General features: G+C 32.6%; 1 protein-coding gene across 1 annotated transcript in view; it reads left to right on the top strand.

Moving 5' to 3' along the window:
- The window catches only part of LOC108367662 (regulating synaptic membrane exocytosis protein 2-like), a 47655-nt gene that overhangs the window by 19041 nt on the left and 8578 nt on the right, over window positions 1-20036 (top strand). Inside the window, exon 5 of the mRNA XM_017622332.1 lies at window positions 9176-9974. Within this exon, the coding sequence (XP_017477821.1) occupies window positions 9176-9974 (799 nt within the window). The remainder of the gene's footprint in view (window positions 1-9175; window positions 9975-20036) is intronic.

Here is a 20036-nt window from a genome sequence, read left to right on the forward strand (position 1 = left end):
AAATGATGAAAAAGTCTAAAGAAATTAAGGAATCAAAATGAACTAAAGGTTTATCGAATATGCATACATATATGAAAGTAGCAATACAAAAAAAAGAACAATTAGTTTATTAATAGCTTTTAGAGGGAAATCAAAAAGCTTTTAGGTATTTAGCATATTGCCATGTTTCCTTTAAAATAAAAACAGTTTTCGAACACCTCACTTTAGCTTGAAACTCTAAAAAATCCACAATATTTCACGCATAAACAGCGCACACTTTTACCAAGACAACATTGAAGTTATTTTTAGTTTTTTTTCATTCTTCTGTTATTTTAAGAAATATTACTTATTTAGTTCTCATATTTTAAAGCATTATTTTTTTTTTTTAGTTTATCTTTAATTTGTTTCTTCTTTTCAGTTCATTTTCTTACTTTAAATTTAGTGATCGACCTCTTTAAAGTTCAAAAAAAATATATATATCCCCAGCTGGCACGAGTTATGTTGAATGCTATGAAAGCGGAATGCCTTTGATAGCAAATATTGCAAAAAAAAAATTAAAAATAAAATCATACAATTTTTGATTGCGAACGTGAAAATGGGAATGCAAAATTGCAGCGTTTTTAAATCACGAATGATATACGATATAAAAAGTAGCAACTTATTTCGATGAAATTATGAAATAGTAATCACTTTCTTTGAAAAACTCACAACACTTTTATGTAAATTAACAGAATTTTATGAATGGAATGTAAGCAATAAGGACTGCCTATGTTATTAAGTGACTACTGCTTGTTTGCTATGTAAATAGAATGGCATTGGAAATAATTTAGATTCTAAATATTTTACTCTCACACTTGTTAGTTAAGCGTTTGAACTCACAAACGCACACACACACGCACACACACACCCACACACACACACACACACATGCAAACGGATATATTTTAAGGAATGCAACTGATTTTAATGCAGTCCATAGATTAGCAAGAAATTATAGTAGCTTAAAAAAGTAACAAAACAACAATAAACACATTAAATGCAGCAAAGAATTAACTTTTGTTTATAAGCAATACAAAATTCAGATAATTAAAAAGTTAAAGCCACAAAGTTTACTCGAAATATTGTAACAGAAAAGTAAATATTTTGTAAATAACATAACGCAATTTTTTTTTTTTTAAATACATATACATACGTGTGTATGTACACATATACATATATACTATGCTTACTGTAGCTGTTACTATACTAAATTTCCTGCATTTGTACTTAGGTGTATGTATTTGTTGATTTAACTTAAATGTATGTATGCCTGACTCCCGCATTAAATATTTATGTATGCTTTAAGCCACTTTAGAGTGCGGACTCGTGAAAAAAAAAACTCATAAAAATCGTTATCAAAATGCAAAAGACGCTAAACAAAAATTTTAGAAATTCAATAAAGTTATAAACAGAGGAAAGAGACAAATTTAATCGACACTTTTTTGTAAAATAATAACTTTTTGTTATAAATTCTGAAAACAATTTATTTTTTACTTTGTATGCTTTTCAGCGGATGTAACTTTAAGTTTAGGCTGCAAAATATTATATGAAAGAAATTTGAGACAATTTTTGCATTTTGGTAGCCTTTCTTATGTTGTAGAATATCTTATTTACCTTTGTAAATATGTGTTTGTGTCTTTACTGTATTACTCTGTGTCTTTCAAAGTCTACTTCTACTAAGTATGTACATGCGATGTCTAATATTTGTCGGCACAATCTAAATATTAACGTATGTATATGCATATGCAATAACATTAGGGTGTCTCATCATAAAAATTTGGAGGGTTTTCCACCGGAATGATAAAATTTATTACAGTTTAAGACTTCCGACAAAACATTTCAAAAAAAATATTCAAAAATGGCATTAAATTGATTCCGTAGTTAAAATGTTTAAACAATTTTATGCAGATCTTTTCAGCTTGAACTCTTCTATCATCTGAGGTGATTTTCTGGAAAAAAATATTTTTAAAAAGTAATTGTATTTATAAAAAAGTTAATTTTTGGAGGTACTTTGAAATCTTAATATTTTTTCGAAATAGATTTTATAATTCCGATGGAAAAATATCACCGATTTTTTTTTTGTTTGGAGAGTGATGCACCCTAATATACCTACATTCATATATCTACACTCATATGTATGTATGTACTTATGTATGTATATGAATGAGTGTAGGGTAAGGGCTTCCTTCGTATTCAAGATTCGTTAATGTTACTTTAAAACGCATTTCGAAACTGAAAGAAATTTTCATAATCGTTGTCGATAAATTTATCGATATATTCATCTGTGCCGATTATTATTCTTTAACCGGTGTTGCTATCACCATCAATGTTGTTATAGGTATTAGCACTGCAATCTGTAACGTACTCTATACCGTTATCGAAATTGTTATGAATTTATCGGTGATGGTATAGCTGCCGATGTCACACAAAATAAATATCGCTTACAGATATACATACATAGATAACAGTTATCGATATCATTATTTTTTATTTATAACTACGCCCGCAGTTATCAAAATAAATGACCGTAACAGTTATCGATATCATTATTTTTTATTTATATCTACAACTACACCCATAGCTATCAGAATAAATAACGATAACAGTTATCGATAACAATTTTATTTAGTGATGTGGACAGCTACACCACCATTGATAAATATAGTCCTAAAGATTTCGATAACAGTTTCGATAGCGATAAAACTTTCGATAACGATAACCGTTATGCTTGCTTTCGTAACAACATCAGTGAGTTAAACTAAAAGCTTACAGCCTTTTAACGCTGTCATAACTGTTACGACCAAATTTACATTATTGGCTTCTGGAAGTAGACATTACTCATACGCCACGCTGAACTTCACACGGAATTTTAGTAGCTTGTTGCGAATTATTTTGTTCTAATTGACTAAAATATTTTTCGAGAGACATCGGCTAATATCATCCTTGTCCACACAAATTGAATTTCCAAATAAAATGGGAAGTCCTACAACATAACTTTTCACTTTCATACCTAGGTAGTAGCTAACGGATCACACTTCCTTATCTCTAAGTGTCAATATGAAATGCACAACAATTATTGCCGATCAATTCCCTTTCAATTTATCAAAAAAGTGTCAACTTCTTTGACAAGTGTCAACCCTGTAAGCTATTAATTTAGAAAGTTTTATGCCAGCAGGCAATTTTGGGGAAGACGTTGCTTACACAATTGCAGCCGCAACTATGCGTGTGGGGGGTATGCATACTCACACACGTGTCAGAGATAGCTGGAATAACTTTGCTTCTAAGTTTTTGAATTTGCGATGATTCAAGGTTGGATTTTCTTAGAAACTTTGAAGTGACAGCAACAAGTGTCGCTAATGGCTTGAAATATAATAGGCAGAGCAACACAATTAATGTTGAGCAAGAAAATAAAGTTAAGTTTCTGCTTGTTAACGCGCTGATATTTATGAAAACTACTTGTGTTTTAAATAACGCTTTCGGATTAAAAATTTAACACAATAATTGGGATCTGAATAAAGCAAATGTGTTTTAAGTCCCCCGCAAACGTAAGCAATTTAATTCTAAGCTTCTTGAGCATACATCCTTATTTGTTAATATGTCACAGCATATGTTTGAGCTTTCAATAATTAACTTACGCACTTTGTATACAATATGCTAAATACAAGCACTTGTAATCAACCCATTACATAAATATGTAATTAAACGCTCTTAAACTTGTGTCTGCTGTAGCTTGACTAAGCCTAAGTGCACAAGTACTGCCAGCCATGGTGGGCGTATGCGTGACATTTAAGCCTCTTGCGGTCTTTGCTTACAAAGTCATTGAGCATAGCTAAGAGCACGAGCACTGGCGAATAATAACAGGGGTATTCGATAAGTCTTGCAAAACCCTTTCGCGGTGTACAGAATGCACGGTTTGCAAAGTATTTCCATGGGGAACCTGTTCTACATTGCAATTCCTGTACCGTTCAAGGGTTTTGAAATACTAAGCGAATACCCCTATTGGCTTTGAGACTGGCACTTCATTGCCTTAAGAAATAGCAAGAAAATATTTACAATATTCAAGGTTTAGAAAGAGACTATGAAAAAAGATTCCATTTAAGTATTGAGACGAATACTTATTTTAGTTACATAATTATTGCCGCCGTAGCTGATTTGTTAAAAGTTTATTATTATTGTGAAAAGACATAAAGAGAAAAAACTCCGAACGTAATTCTGCTAAGAAAGAGCTTTTCATAAAAACACCGATTTATTTCGAAAATTAGAGCTAAAAAGAGAAAAAAACAAAAGACAAAAAATAAGAAATAAAGTTAAAAAATTTATGATAAAAAATAAATGACAAGAGGTATGTAAATGATAGAAAGCAAAATATGAAACGTACGTAAAAGACAAAAGATAAAAAGCCTATGATAAAAGGTGAAAGATAAGAAATAAAAGAAGGAATGAGAATTCTAACATATAAAAGATAAAAAATAAGGGCTATAAGAGCTAAAAAGCTAAGAGACAAAATACTGAATATAAAATATAAAATATAAAATTTAAAATATAAAATTTAAAATATAAAATATAAAATATAAAATTGAGGGATTCACAACGGTGTCGTAAGTGTCGAATTGTTGTATGTCGTAAACATTAAAAGCTCAAATAAACGTTCATTGAATTTTAAACCACGACCAACTGTTTTTCAACACTACGAAAATTCATAATATAACTTTTATGGTACTTTTCGAACCCCTTAATATATTTTTAAAGCGTTTAAAGTTTACGATATACAACAATACGACACTTACGACACCGTTGTGAATACCCCAAATATAAAATATAAAATATAAAATATAAAATATAAAATATAAAATATAAAATATAAAATATAAAATATAAAATATTAAATATTAAATATTAAATACAAAGTATAAATTATAAAATATAAAATAAAAAAGATCAAAAACACAAAATATAAAATATACGCGATATAGATCAAATATAAAAAATTTAAGATTAAATTTAAAAAATATAAAAATGTTAAGCGATATAAGATAAAAAATAAATGATATAATGCAAAAGTGAACAAGAAAAATTATAAAATGTAAAAGACAAAATATAACAGATAAACGATAAGCGATAAAAAATAGGAGATAAAATATAAAACATAAAACATAAAAGATAAAAGGTAAAAGGTGAAATATGAAATATGAAAGATAAAAAATACAAAACCAAAAAATATCGTATGGTAATAGCAAAGTGCTCCCGAAAAAGTTCCAAACTAGTCCCTAACTCGTCCTGAACTAGGTCCGAAATGGTGCCGAAGTTTACCGAAAAAGTCTTGAATTATTTAGTCCCGAAATAATCCTGAAAAAGGCCAGAACCAGTCAATAATTGAGGTCGATAAAGTTCCGAACTATATTAACGTTGTTGCTAGAACAGTATTTTTTTTTTCTCATTTGTACTCATTCAGAATTCCTCTTGCTTTACATATGAAGGTGCAAGCAAATTTTGCCAATACCGGGAGCAAAAATGCTTACACATCAATAAAAAATAAAAATAAAAGTTAAAAGCAAAAAGTTGAGCGATAAAATATAAAGGGTAAGAGTAAAAACTAAAAAGTAAAACGGCAGAAATAAAACTAAAAATAAAATAAAAGAGCGAAAAATGTTAAAGTTAAAAACAAAATAAAGAATACATCTACTAACTAGTAATAAAAAACTTTCCAAACAAACAGTAATCATATGCTGCTGAAATGCCAACAGACCTTCACATTCGCATTTTCTGCTTCAAAGAAGTCATATTTATTGCCAAATAGGATAACATCACGTCCACTTCATGCATGCATACTTACATACATACATATGTATGTACAAACAAATGTCAACACAATAACACGCAAAGGGAATTTATTTATTATTGATAGACGAGCCGAAATTTACAATATGAGAACATCGCAATATCACATATGTATGCCAGCAAAGGCTGGCGGCCCTGAAGGCAGCTATGGAAATGTTCACTCAACTACAAACTAAGTAACTAAAGCAACAACTATTCAAAAGCTTTCATACATACATATTATAGTGTTGAACATATGTTGATATGTATGTATGTATGTATACAACGCGAGCGACATGAACAAAAATATATGTATTCCACTGATAGATATGTATGTAATACTCTTTGCCTACATTTGGGCGAAAATACCCGAAAATTGAGTAGCTTCAAAATGGAATGGCACAATAAGTGAGTAGTAGTAGACAAAAGGAAGCATATTAAAGGCGCATTACAGTACGACGAACAAAACAAAACAAAAAAAAAAAACATGGTCGACAATAAATTTTGAACTAACGCTTACTAGTAAATTCACATAAGCCTGTTATTGTGTGGCCATATAGCTGCCGGGCAACCGAGCACATAATAATAATAATATTGCGTTCATGGGCAAACGAAGGATATGCTATGCAGCGCCATGTGCGATGCTTAGTTTTTATTCTTTCGCATTTCATTGCAAGCATATGTAAACACATTATTTAGTTAAAGCCAAAATAAATAAGACTAAAAGCAGGTTTTGGATTTCGTAGTTGTAGGTTGGATGGAGTGTTTTGGTGCAGAAATTTTTTGTTTTTTTAATATTCTCCACTACAATAGCTTTTATTTGACATTGAAAAAGCTACTCGGTTTTGTATATTTACGCGAAAAAAAAACTCAATAAATGCAAATGTACATATGTATGCATATATAAAGTACATTCATATGTAAATACAACTCTGTATACCAATTTCTGTGTGACTTCGAATATATGTAGACATCTGTGCTGGTTTCGATACATTTTTGCATATTTATAGCATTTTTTAATCACCTGGCATGTGTGTATGTTTGCTATTGACTTAATTAGCATATCAATAGATACATATGTAGATATCTGTGTATGTATGTTTGCATATAAATTCAAAATAATTTTTTAGGTTTTCGATTTTACTTATTTACCTTCATCTTATGTTATTCGTACTTTTATTTATTTGGTATCCATTATTTGCGAATTCGTTTTGATATTATTTTTGAAAACAGATTTTATTTAATCCTTAATACACTCACACCATACCATTTACCTTCCTATAAATAAACCAATTGCATAGCTGTTAGTCCCAGTGTAACGTTTAGTGTAAACCACAATAAAAATATCNGATACATTTTTGCATATTTATAGCATTTTTTAATCACCTGGCATGTGTGTGTGTTTGCTATTGACTTAGTTAGCATATCAATAGATACATATATAGATGTCTGTGTATGTATGTCTGCATATAAATTGAAAATAATTTTTTAGATTTTCGATTTTACTTATTTACCTTCATCTTGTGTTATTCGTACTTTTATTTATTTGGGATCCATTATTTGCGAATTCGTTTTGATATTATTTTTGAAAACAGATCTTATTTAATTCTTAATACACTCACACCATACCATTTACATATACATATTTACTCGCTGCTAACCTTCCTATAAATAAACCAATCGTCGCATAGCTGTTAGTCCCAGTGTAACGTTTAGTGTAAACCACAACAAAAATATTTACATAAATATTTAAACATATCCATACAAAGTAATAATTGGAAATGAAGCGAGTTGGATTTTCTGTATAGTAAGTTAGTAAAGTTAAGCTTAAAATAATATAACTCATTCCTTAGCATATTGTAAATACGCAAATTATAAAAAAAAAATATTAAAGTATTTACATATAAATTTACAAAAAGCTTTTTCCTGCTTTTGTGACTAACTTCTNGAAGCGAGTTGGATTTTCTGTATAGTAAGTTAGTAAAGTTAAGCTTAAAAAAAATATAACTCATCCCTTAGCATATTGTAAATACGCAAAATTATAAAAAAAAATATTAAAGCATTTACATATAAATTTACAAAAAGCTTTTTCTTGCTTTTGTGACTAACAANAAAAGCCATTAATTGCCATTCAGCGGAAAAATCGATTATTAACATACTTCCTAAGTGCGCCATTTATTCACCAATGACCGACTCATTTTTATTATTCTGTTTTCCTTTTTTCCTTAATAAAAATAACTCAAACCTCACTCATTTCCAGTTTAACACATATGCCATTTTTCCGAAATCAACTAACTACAAAATTATCCATTTTTGTCATCCTTTAATTTTTTTTTTAAATTACCATAGATTTATTTATTCAAACTCTACTTGAAAACTCACTCACTCAATACACACTCATTCCAGTTTCACTCCTTCAAATATGTAATTTATGAACCTTCGAACAACTGTAGGGCAATCATTTATTGGCATTTTCTCAATGCTATCAATTCATGTACTCAAGCACCTTTTAAACACTCACTAAAAAAAAAATCTCAAAATTTGCCAATTTTCAGTTCCACTTGTCTAACTGTGAACTTCAAAGCTACCCATTATTGGTATACTTCTTTCTGTCTTTTTTTCCTTACTTAATAGAAAAAACTCAAAGCTCACTCATTTCTGGTTTCATCCATTCAATTGTCATCCATCGCTTAACTGTGAACTATCAATTAGTTCCACATTTTTTATTTCCTTTGTTTTATTCTTCATTTCCTTACACGAGCACTGCTCAAGACCTCAGACAATGAAAACCCCAGTTTTTTCAATTTCAATCACTTCATCTGTTTTTTGGGTTTTTTTTAATCAATTAAAGACCTATAACCCCTTCGTCAACTCACTCATTCCTGGTTTCAGTTCCACATAGTAGTATAACATTTTATTTACTCCTAATCAGAGTATTTACATATAAGCCTAGTCCAAAAAAAAAATAACCAAAAAAAAACTCACTCTATAAAATACTCACTCAAAAAAGACTCAATTACCAAAAATGGATGACTCAAATCACCTACTTTTTTACTAATCACTTGCTTATTTAATAGCTCAAAGGCTTTTAAAAATAAGGAACGCGGACTCCAGGTTCTTAAGTTTCAATAAATTTGTTTCAAAAACTCCTCGCCTTAGATCCCGAATTTACTCAATCATCGCAAATACACTCCCTTACTTTTGACTCCATAGATCGTATCTATTTCAAAACTCACTCAATGAAGCCACTCACCTACTCGTACCAGGTTTTGCTCATATTAACAAATTTCTCTAACAAAAATTATGCTTACATAAAAAGTTACTTCTTCGTCCCCTTTAGCCCCACACCCTTCTCATTTTACATTTAGAATTTATTAATCAACATGGATTTCTCTTTCACTCCTCCAACAGCGGCGATGGCAGCGTTCAACAAACCGAAGTTTCGCATCCCACACAAAATCCCATTTGGAATGCGACACTCAGCTTTCAGCACGTGAATGCCGACAGCCTCATGGATCGCTACATTGACATACAGTTGTGGGATTTAGTGCCGCATACAGAGTCCATATTTCTGGGCGAATGTAATATTGAGCTGCAGCAGGCTTTTATCGACGATCGCGCCATATGGTGTCGACTGGACGATCCGAAGGGGCTGCGCGGCATCAGCATGTCCAAATCGCCGAGCGTCTCACCGCGCGGTTCCATTGCCGCCGGCTGTCCGGGCGGTGATGTAACGCGTCTATTGCGACGCGATTACAATATGCAACGTTCCATATCGGACGATGTCGATTCGATCGGCGATGGTACATCACTACTGCATCCCGACACCGCTTGGGTGGCTGGCTCACGGCGTGGTTCCTCGCAGTCGGAGACGCTCGAGGTTGAGGTGTATCAATTGGGTAAAGATTTTTCGCGGTCGTTGCCGGGTTCGCGACGGTCGTCGTTTCAAGATCCCGATAAGATACGCGAAGAAGATGCAATGGCCACGCCACCAGCCTCATATTATGTGGGTAGACGTCGTTCGTCGGTGGCGCGTCGCGATCCTGATGAGATATTGAAATCGTTGAAAGCGGTGCGCGGTGAGCTGGGACGCGCAATGAGTTTGGGCACAGAGCAACAAAAGCGAGCGGGATCGAGACGTAAGTGTTTTTTTTTTTGGAATTTGGGGATTGCATAATATTTATGTATGTCTATGTGTGAGACGTAAATTTAAGTGAGCGAATTGAGAGCGGTACTGAGCTTTATTCAAGCACTGCATGTGAAGTTTTTCGAAAGTACATATATTTAGCGCAGAAACTACTAGAATAAAGCTCGCATGTAAAGCTTCTTAAAGCTTTTTACACATTTTATATGAGCGCATAGAGTGGGAAAGGCCTAAAAATTACATAGTCAAATTATTTTAATTTATATATGCCAGCGACAACAAATAACAGTTATATAAATAGTATCTTGTGCGCTCCCAAATAAAATCTACAGAAAGCTTTCAAACGCTTCTACGGCGCGAAAGGTTTTACCGTGACTGATTGCACGAAGAAAAGCTTTTTAACTATGAATGCTCGGCACATATTTAGGTTTGAAGGAGTATAAAGCTTTCTATTATCTTTTTAAAGCACAAAAAAGTTCTATCACGCCAACTGCGTTTTCAAAACAAATGAATCCGTTAAAGCACTGCCTGGATTTATTTTTTTTTATTTTTTTGTTTCATTGGAGTTTTAGAAATTTCAACAAAAAAAAAAACTACAGCTTAAAAAGTGCGCTCTCAATTCCCTCAGAGCTTATGTGTGTAAGCGAAGAGAAAAGCTTACTAATTTTAGTGATTTCGATGTGATGATCGAAAAATAGTTTTGTCTTACAAAATTTTTAACTTTGACTAAAATTTTTCTTATCGCATTTCTTTCTCTTTTGATTTTCTTAAAACTCTAATATTTACCTTCGAATTTTACTTTAATTCCAACTATCGTATATTTTCCGATTTTACGTTTAACGCTAATATCTCTCCACTAACCGTTTTATGCTTTTATTTTCTCTCTCTCTCTCTCTTTGCCGCTAACATTCCTCTATCACTCTTGCTCGCTTGCCTTCACGCACTATTCAACTATGCGCTCACTACCTAACACACGCTCTCTCTTACCTCTTATCCTGCTCTTTCTTATTTGCCAATTTTATTGCCAATTTATCCCTAACTTTATATAGCATCAATATCGGTGTCGCATTATCAAAGCTTAGACACGCCCTACACTTGGACACGCACGAAATGAATGCGTACATCTTAAACAAAAAAAGAAAAAAAAGTAAACTGCTACTTATTTAATAAAACAACAAGCTCTACAAATAATTAATTAAATAAATAACTAAACGAGTGCTAAATAAAAAAATTTGTAAAAAGTAAAGCAACAAATTTTAAATCACAAATCTTCCAGCTAAACTAAGAATGACTTACCTGAATGTACGAAGTAAATATGTAGTTTGTGGAACGAAAAAGTGTTTACTTTGCTGCACCAGAAATTATTATTTTGCTGAAATTTCGTCTGTGTTGTAAATCACTATAATCAAACCAACACCACACCACGAAACACACACACACAGTACCTAACATATTTATGTACATTACACAGATCATAAATTGAACAACATGCATTTTGTATAGTGGAAGCGATAACTAAACATAAAAAAACACTAACGAACAATGTATGCACATCTAATCGATAGCTGATAAATAGCAGAAAAAAAGATCTAAATCAATTTTCAATTAGCGCGCTATTTTTGAAAAGCAAAAAAATATTGTGAACTCCACCTAAACATTTAACACAGAAAACCGTAATACGTTACTACATAGGATCTTCATTCTCAGAGTACTCAGCAACAACAATTATTGAAAAATGGTAAGAGTACGTTCGTTTATTTCTTTTTGATAAAAAATTGTGTTCATTTGTGCTGTTCCGTTGCAAAATATTTGTTGCTGTTTCAATAGTTTTCGATCGAAGATTTGCATTGTTAAAATTCGAGTTTTTTTCTTACAAAGTATACTCTTAAAATACAATGTACAGATTCCAAAAAAACACAGACAGTTGCGCGTTACATAATGAAGTTTTTAATTTAAGCTTTAGTTTTTCAATACATATGTACAAGAATATATGCCTATACATACATACATTAGGATGGTACTTAAAATATCAACATCTAAGTTTTATAAAAGTGTAAAGACCTCCATGAAAGTTTCAAAATTTTAAGCTAATTTTTATGGGTCTCTATCAAGTTTAGAAAAATTTAAATTTAAGCGCAAAAATTCGGCAAAATTTTTACGTAAAATCTGATAAATTCGACATGTTATTAAAACTTATTCTTCGCTGAGTTATAATTGGTCAAATTCAATACTTTATTGAATTCTTTCAATGAATTTTTTTATACTCAATTCTTTCAAACCCCGTAGCAACCCTGCATTTTGTTTTTAATTTTGAAATTTTCGTGGGTACCTTTATTTTTTAGCACAGGTTTTTTCATACAACACCAGGGTAGATACTCAATGCATTGGTCGAAATGCCGCCCAAATATTCATTCATTCCCAGAGCCACCCTCCGACATATATTTCGACCCGCTGAATCCGAATGTGAGGTTCCTTTTGACTCGTCCACCCTCAAAATCTGGAGTATTGAGGTATGCGCGTTTTATTTTGCATCTTCTATGTTGAAGAAGAATCGAAAAGTGCCAGGCACTTACTATATGAATACCCCGAACAGGATTTTTAAACGATCTAAACACAGCGGCAAGGTTGAACATATGACAGCTCCTCAGATTTGCTGATACACTGGTTGAAAGAGGGGTTTTCGTGATCTCTGTGTTATTACAGACCCCATTTCATAGGCACACCTGCAAGCTAACCAGCAGACACTTGAACCTAACTTACCTAGCCTAGGCAGGAGCATATCGCCTCGTTTAGAGGCACAAAGTATTCTTTCTGGCTCTGATAGCAAAATTAAATTTACTAAGAAGGTTTCATGTCGGAACACGGACAGGGTCCAGGTAAATTACTCTTTGATTCATGGGTGCTGAAACCTCACTCGAACTACTGATACTTTTTTGGCTAAACTCCCTTGGGAAGCTATAAAATGCCTCCAGATCCTTTGCACTGCCAAAGTGGACATGAAACCATTTTCTTTAACAAAAATGAAAAAGTCGAAAAAACAAGAAAACGATTTACAAATACAAAATTTTTATCAAATCTCATGATATCGAAAAATTCGGAATAAATACAAAAACACGTGGGAAATAAATTGCTACATACCCGTATAACATATATACAGTGATTCAAACAAGTGTCCTTGATTTTTTTTAATATTCCTAAAGTTGTTCGAGATAATTTTTTTATTTTTTATTTTTTAATAAATATACCGTTTCAACCAGTTTAAAAATCGCTTCAGGCTTATATCGAAAAAAGTGCAAAAATCCTACACCAAAACAAAAATTCTCAAAAATGAACGGGATTTTCTAGCCGTTAGAAACCCGCACTTTATTAGACTTAATTTGTATGGGCTATAAAAATGCTTACCCTAAAATGATCTAAAGACTCCGATTAAACAGTTAAAATTTGTATGAAAATTTGTTGAATTTTCCTAAATTTTGTATCAAATTTTAAACTGTGACTTATATGGTTTTAGTTAAAGCTTGGACAAATTTTTTTTTTCAGAAATAAAAAAATGTAACTCGAAAAACATAATGAATATTAAAAAAAAAAAATCAACACGTGGTCACTTGGTTGAGTCACTGTAACTACATATATTGCATGTCTTTTAAAAGCTCAGAACTCACAATTTTTAGCATAATTTTTCACACATGCAAATATGTATATATGCTTGTAGTATGCATTTAACTATTTAAATATTTGCACTTCTTATTTTTGTTAACTCCTTGCATGTGTGTAATCAATGGAAGTTAAGTTGAGGATAAAGGATGTAATCCCTACACTTTATTGCATCACAGCTATTATAAAATGAACACATGAGTGAATCAATATTGAAAAATTACACATACAAACATAGTACATACATATGTATGCATGTAAAAGTATTTTAGTCGCGGAGAAATGTCCTTCTGTATTTAGTAATAATAAATAAGCGGCATAAAATTGGTCAAGTGCAAAATCAATAGCTGCTAAGGCATTCTTATAAGTCTTATAAGACGTGCAGTCACTTAAGAAACAAAGGCAAAACTTCATCATTTAGGTCCAAAGGAAAGAGAATCTGACTCTACAAATAGTTTGTCATAATCTAAAGTATTGCGCTGCACCCATACATACATACATACATATTTTAACTCAAAAGCTCAGCTTTTGTCATTGACTTAACAAAAGAGAAATTTCTCACGAAAAACCAACTAATGCTTGCATGTGTATGTGTGTGAATTTTCACCGACAACAAAGTAGTTATTGTAATAATGCCATAATCGATTGAAAGCGGATAGAAACCTGGTGAACCTTGAAATTAATTTTTGTGAAAGTTATGCTTTTGCCAACACGAACTATGCAATACTTGCAAAGCAAACAGTCGAAGCATGAATAGGCGGAATAGTGAATGTTTGTATGTACATTAGGGTGATCCAAAATAAGTATAATCGGATTTTTGATATTCTCACCCCTTAGGATTGTGCTATATCGAAAAAATATACCCCAATTTTTTATTTTGAAATACAAAAATTATTTAGAGGTCGCTCAAAGCGCTCAAAGTTTTCCATGTATTTTATATGGAAAAAAAACAACTTTTCGTAGAAATGGTATGGAAGTCTTGAAAATCAATATTCTTCGTTCGGAAAGCTCTGGTTCTCTTCATGAGACCTCCAATAACAGTAACCAATCGTTTATTTGACCATTTTTTAATACTAAAGTTTTTTTATTCATCCACCCATTGCATTTTTAGAAATTTTCTGGGGGCTTTTGGGCGAACCTACTATATATAATTTTAGTTACTTTGAAAAAATGGGTAAGTAAACAATTGCGTATTATGATTGGGAGCCTTCTGAAGAGAAACGGAGTTTTCCGATCGAAAAATATTGATTTTCAAGAACTTCATACCGTTTCCACGAAAAGTTGTTTTTTCCAAATAAAGCGTTTTTAGCGATCTCTAACTATTTTTTGATTTCAAAATAAAAAAAATAAGCGTATTTTTTCGGTGTAGAAAAATCCGAGGGGGTGAGAGCATAAAAATTCTGACCTTACTTTTTCACATTCATTTTTGGACTACCCTAATGTATATACGTATGCATTTATATGTGTTGTGTATCAATTTGTTCTTTCATTTACTTATGCAGACAGCAAGAATTTACGCTTACTTGAGCTTGAAAATGTATTTTTGATCCTGCGAATCGAATGTTCAAATATAAGCAAGAAGCCTTTCAATATATAATCTATTCACCAAATGATGGCAGACTAATGCTGCAGGCATTCCCAGAAGTTTTAAATATGGAGATGGAGAAGGTGAAGCCTTAACAACCCCGTCAGTGTTGTTAGGTATTGATTCGGGGGGTTGTGTGAGCACTAGGATCACCGAATGTCTTGTTGAACCTTGTTGCAGTTTTAGCACTCTCCCAGCTTCGAAGTATTATAGAGATACGATGGCGCACCTAAACTTGTAAAATCTTTGAGTATCTGCTCCCAGCCTGCGGAGGGAAGAGGGTTTTAGAAGTCAAGCGTCACTATTGCTCAGCAGTTTTTATTTCCGACTTTCCGACTATCCAACGCTGGCCTACGATTGCATTCGTCTCAATAGAAACCGCTTTCTTTATTGCCGCTATCGCAGAACCCTTCTTACGAGACCCAAAATGTAGTTGCAACTGCCCGCTGTGACTTGAGGTAAAACAGAGTAAGAGATTGTGGATGATCCTCTGGAGAATATTTCCCATGGTATCTAAAATGCCAATAGGGCGGTAGGATACCTGCCGTTTCGGTAGCAGCACCAGTTTCTGCACTTTCCACCTATATTCGAAGCAGCCTTGCAGTAAACAACTTCTCATAACTCGAGCGAACAACAGCTCATCTTCTTGAACAGCAATTTTCAGTGCTACATTTGATGTGCCGTCAGGACGGGGGGCTTTATTGCTTCCAATCATACCAGCTGCCGCTAGGATTTCTCCAGGCGCCATTAACATTACTGGGCATTGTCAGCAAGAGTTCCATTTTGCAATGAGCAAGCAGAGTTCGAGTAAATTTTTTCTAAAGATACAGGGCATTTACGTTGTGATTGTTTGCTGAGGTGACGTCCGCCTCCTCACAGAGGTATGCGGAGGCTCCTAACTTGCCTCTTCACATCTTCGAACTACTCGATTTCCATTTTGCGCATAGTCTAAAAACTCTTTTATAAATAACCACAGAGAAATTTATACGAAAGTATTGTAAAGCCGCTCAAAGATGAGTACCCCCAATCAATCATGCAGCTCCATACTAACTACCACAATAATTTAAGGCAAGCGCTCATATATACAGCGCATGCTAAACTAAGGCATTCCTAAAACCACAAATGAGTGCTTTGACTTGGCATACACATGTTTACTTACTTAACTTTGCAAACTGTTAATCCGCTTAACCGCTTACCGCAAATCAGTCGCGTAATCACTCTTCACTCAACTCGCCCACGCACAGGATAATACGAGTACTACTAAAGCCAAAATGTGTATGCGCTACAAGTGGTGGCCTTGCCACTAAGTCAATCTCATCATTAATTTATCAACGCATTTCGGGCCTAACATATGCATATCTCCGTATCCAGTCAATTGAAAAAATTTCACACCAACTCATTTACAATCCATGTCTACGGGAAGTGTTAGTGCTGCCTATGAACTTTTCCAATAATCTGATTGCTTGAGCGCACCCATTCTTTCATTCCGCACTGTATTTACTTAGCACAGAGCTGCGGCTACTATTTTTTTTTTCTGCGAGTTGCTGTGGCTGTTTGCCTTTGCTGGAATTTTATTATCTTCATCCGGCTTTCCGCTCAATTGATTGATAGATTGATTGATTGGCGTGTGTGCTTGTGCCCTTGCTTTGGCTGTTCGATTTTTATGCCCACTACATACTTATATATGTATGTATGTATACTCTCGTCTGCCAGCCTTGCAAGAGTGAGCACCTGGTGTAGATTCCCACAGGAGTTCATTGCCTTCTTGAGTTATTCTATATGTAAATTCTTATGTAGCCGCGTGCGTGCGTATGCGGCTGTCATATGCTTTTTCGTATGTGCGCGCAATGCTGCTGACGAATCTTTTTTTTTTTACATTCACTTTGCTTTCCTTCTCTATAACGAAATTAGTATTTTTTTTGGCAATTCGTTTGCAATTTCATTTTCCTATTCGCACTGAAGCATGACAGCTTTGGAAGTTTCGACTTCATCTTCAATCGTAATTATTTTTTCGCTTTTGCCCGATCAAATAATTATATTGCTTTTTTTCGTCCATCGAGCTTTGTTGCCGTGACGAAAAATAACTGGTTGGTTTTATTTTTTTACGCTTGCTTTCTCCTTTTAAACATTTTCTGAAGCTTCGTATCTGCTTTTGACAGCTACAAAGTTCGGCAGGTAGTTTAGGGGAAATGAAGAAATTAGTTTCCCTTAAATTTGCAAAAGTAATTAATATTGAACGGTCTTTGGAACATTTGAAAAAAGTGGTACTTACAAAGTTCATTTGCTGTGACGACTAGGCGTATGAGTAATATTTAAGCTACTCAAAAAAAAAAACGAAAAGTTGTGTGTCTTAATTTCAATCTTAATCTTAATCTTAATCTTAATCTTAATCTCAATCTTAATCCTAATCTTAATCTTCTTGACAATTTCAATCGTAATCTTAATCTTTGTCTAAATCTATTTCTTAATCTTATTCTTCGATTGATCCTCATATCTGAATAAGTCATTTAACTTATTACATTATTTGAATTTAAACTGGTGGCAACTCTCTTCAAATGACTCTTAAATATTCTAAATGTTCAAAAAAAAAAAAAAAAAATCTTTCGTCNTCTTTCGTCCTCCTCCCATATTTTAATATTTCATGTAACTTCATGCATAGTCAAATTAAATCCACCTTATAAGAGGTGGCAACTCTCTTCAAAAACTTTTCAAACTAATACCTTCTTAAACCTATTTCGTCGGACAGCCAAATTAATTTTATTATTAAAATTACTTTAACTTAAATTGAATCTGATTTTCTAAACATGTGGCAACCCTTCTAGCTTAGTTCAGAAATAAAGCTTTTTCAAACTCATTTCGATTGATACGCATCTTGTAATAATTAATTTAAATTATCAAATTATTTGAACTTAACTTTTTTAACATGTGGCAACCCTCTTCAAGCACCTCAAAACTATTTTAAATGTTCAAACTAAAGATCTCGTGTGACACCCATATTTTGTTACTTCATATAACTTGTATAAATGTAAGTGAACTAAATTCAACTCTTCCAACATGTGGCAACCCTCTTCAAAAGTATTTTCAAAGTAAAATTTCTTAAATCGTCATCATCTGACTTTGTGATACATATTTCAATTAACTGATGAATTTAGTCGAATTGGTTTTTTTAAACATGTGGCAACCCCCTTTAGTTTAGTACAGAAATAAAGCCTAATTAAACACATTTCAATCGGTTCCTATATTTTAACAATTCATTTAACATTTTAACTAACTTGAATTTAACATTTTCACCAGGTGGCAACACTCTTCATAAACCGCAAAAAATATTCTAAATGTTCAAGCTTAAGAAGACTGATTATAGGATCCAACCTTTTCTGTTTATGTATTATGAAAAATTAATTTGTTATATTTCATATCTCTCCTTTTACCTATGTCATCATAAAATATATAACACATTAATAGCTGATAGCCTTAATTGCACGTAAGACACTTCTGTTCGCCTAGGCGTATGAGTAATATCGGTATATACATCAATTGTCATAAATACTCTGAAATCAACAATGATATTAAATCTTGCAATTACTTAGCAACAAACTAACTCACATACGTACATATGTACTCGTATGCACTTACATATACATATGTATATACATATGTATTATTAAACATAAGTAATAGTGCTTCCCGCTTATTATCAATTAGTTTTGATTGCTTCTTAAGTTGTTTTTGTGGTTATTATCAAGCCCAACATTGTCTGTTAACCGCAAAGCATCTTAGTTGCTGCTACCACACCCAAATGCTTAACGTGCCAGCAAATACTTACAATTGCAATTTGGTAACTTTGCAACGGAGGTCATTATGTTTGAGCATCCATCGTCTTGAAATCGCTTTACGGTAAATTGTATAGCATTCAAGGAACTGTGGAAAATTATAGAATGAAAATGTAATTGCTTTCGGTAGTGTGTGTGTGTGTATGTTTCAATTTTAAAATAACTGCCACAAATATTGCAATCAGAAAATGTATACATATATGTAGCTCAAATTGAAATTTGCTGCAATTTTCCTAAAATAAGTTTTTTTCAATTATTCCAAATCAGCCACCAAGGAGTTATATTTTTCTTTATTAGCAAACTAGTTCCAGATAATTGAGAACTTCTTTTTTCATTTAAACAAAAAATCAAGAGTTCTGCAACATTTAAAAGCGACATATGTACTAGCTAGGGTTGCCACATGTCAAAAAAAAAGTTTACTAAACGAAACTTGTTTGGCCCGAAAAGTGATATTCAAGGAATGTATCGACGTTTAAACGATAAGCTACTTTTGAACAGCATTCTTTTTAACTGAGGTTGCCAAATTACTAGAATACTACAAATTATTTTTACAAAAAGGAGAAAAGCGAAAAGCGTTTTCAATGCTAAACTATTTCTTAACGGCACTATTTGCAAGTAAAGTTACCACATATTTGAAAGAAAGTTTAGTAAATTTATTCATTCTTAAAATTTTTAAGAAGAATAACGTTATTTTTAATTAGGGTTATCACCTCTCTGAAAATTATTGTATGAAAAGTAGTAGAGAGAAGATCGTTGATTAAAATAAGAATTATCTTTAAACAGCTTTACTTTTCGGTAGAGTTGCCATGTATCTGAAAAAAAATAATAAATGTAAAATCAAAAATACATATCGACGTCTTTTAACGGTGAATTATTTTTATACCCGAGCGCACTTGTGCACAAGGGTATATTAATTTTGTTCACATAACGGTTGTTTGTAACAGCCAAAACGAATCGAGATAGATATAGACAAATGTATACATAAATG

This window comes from Rhagoletis zephyria, unplaced genomic scaffold, assembly GCF_001687245.7.
Source record: "Rhagoletis zephyria isolate East Lansing unplaced genomic scaffold, Rhagoletis_zephyria_1.1 Rzeph_scaffold_02761, whole genome shotgun sequence".
Lineage (NCBI taxonomy): Eukaryota > Metazoa > Arthropoda > Insecta > Diptera > Tephritidae > Rhagoletis > Rhagoletis zephyria.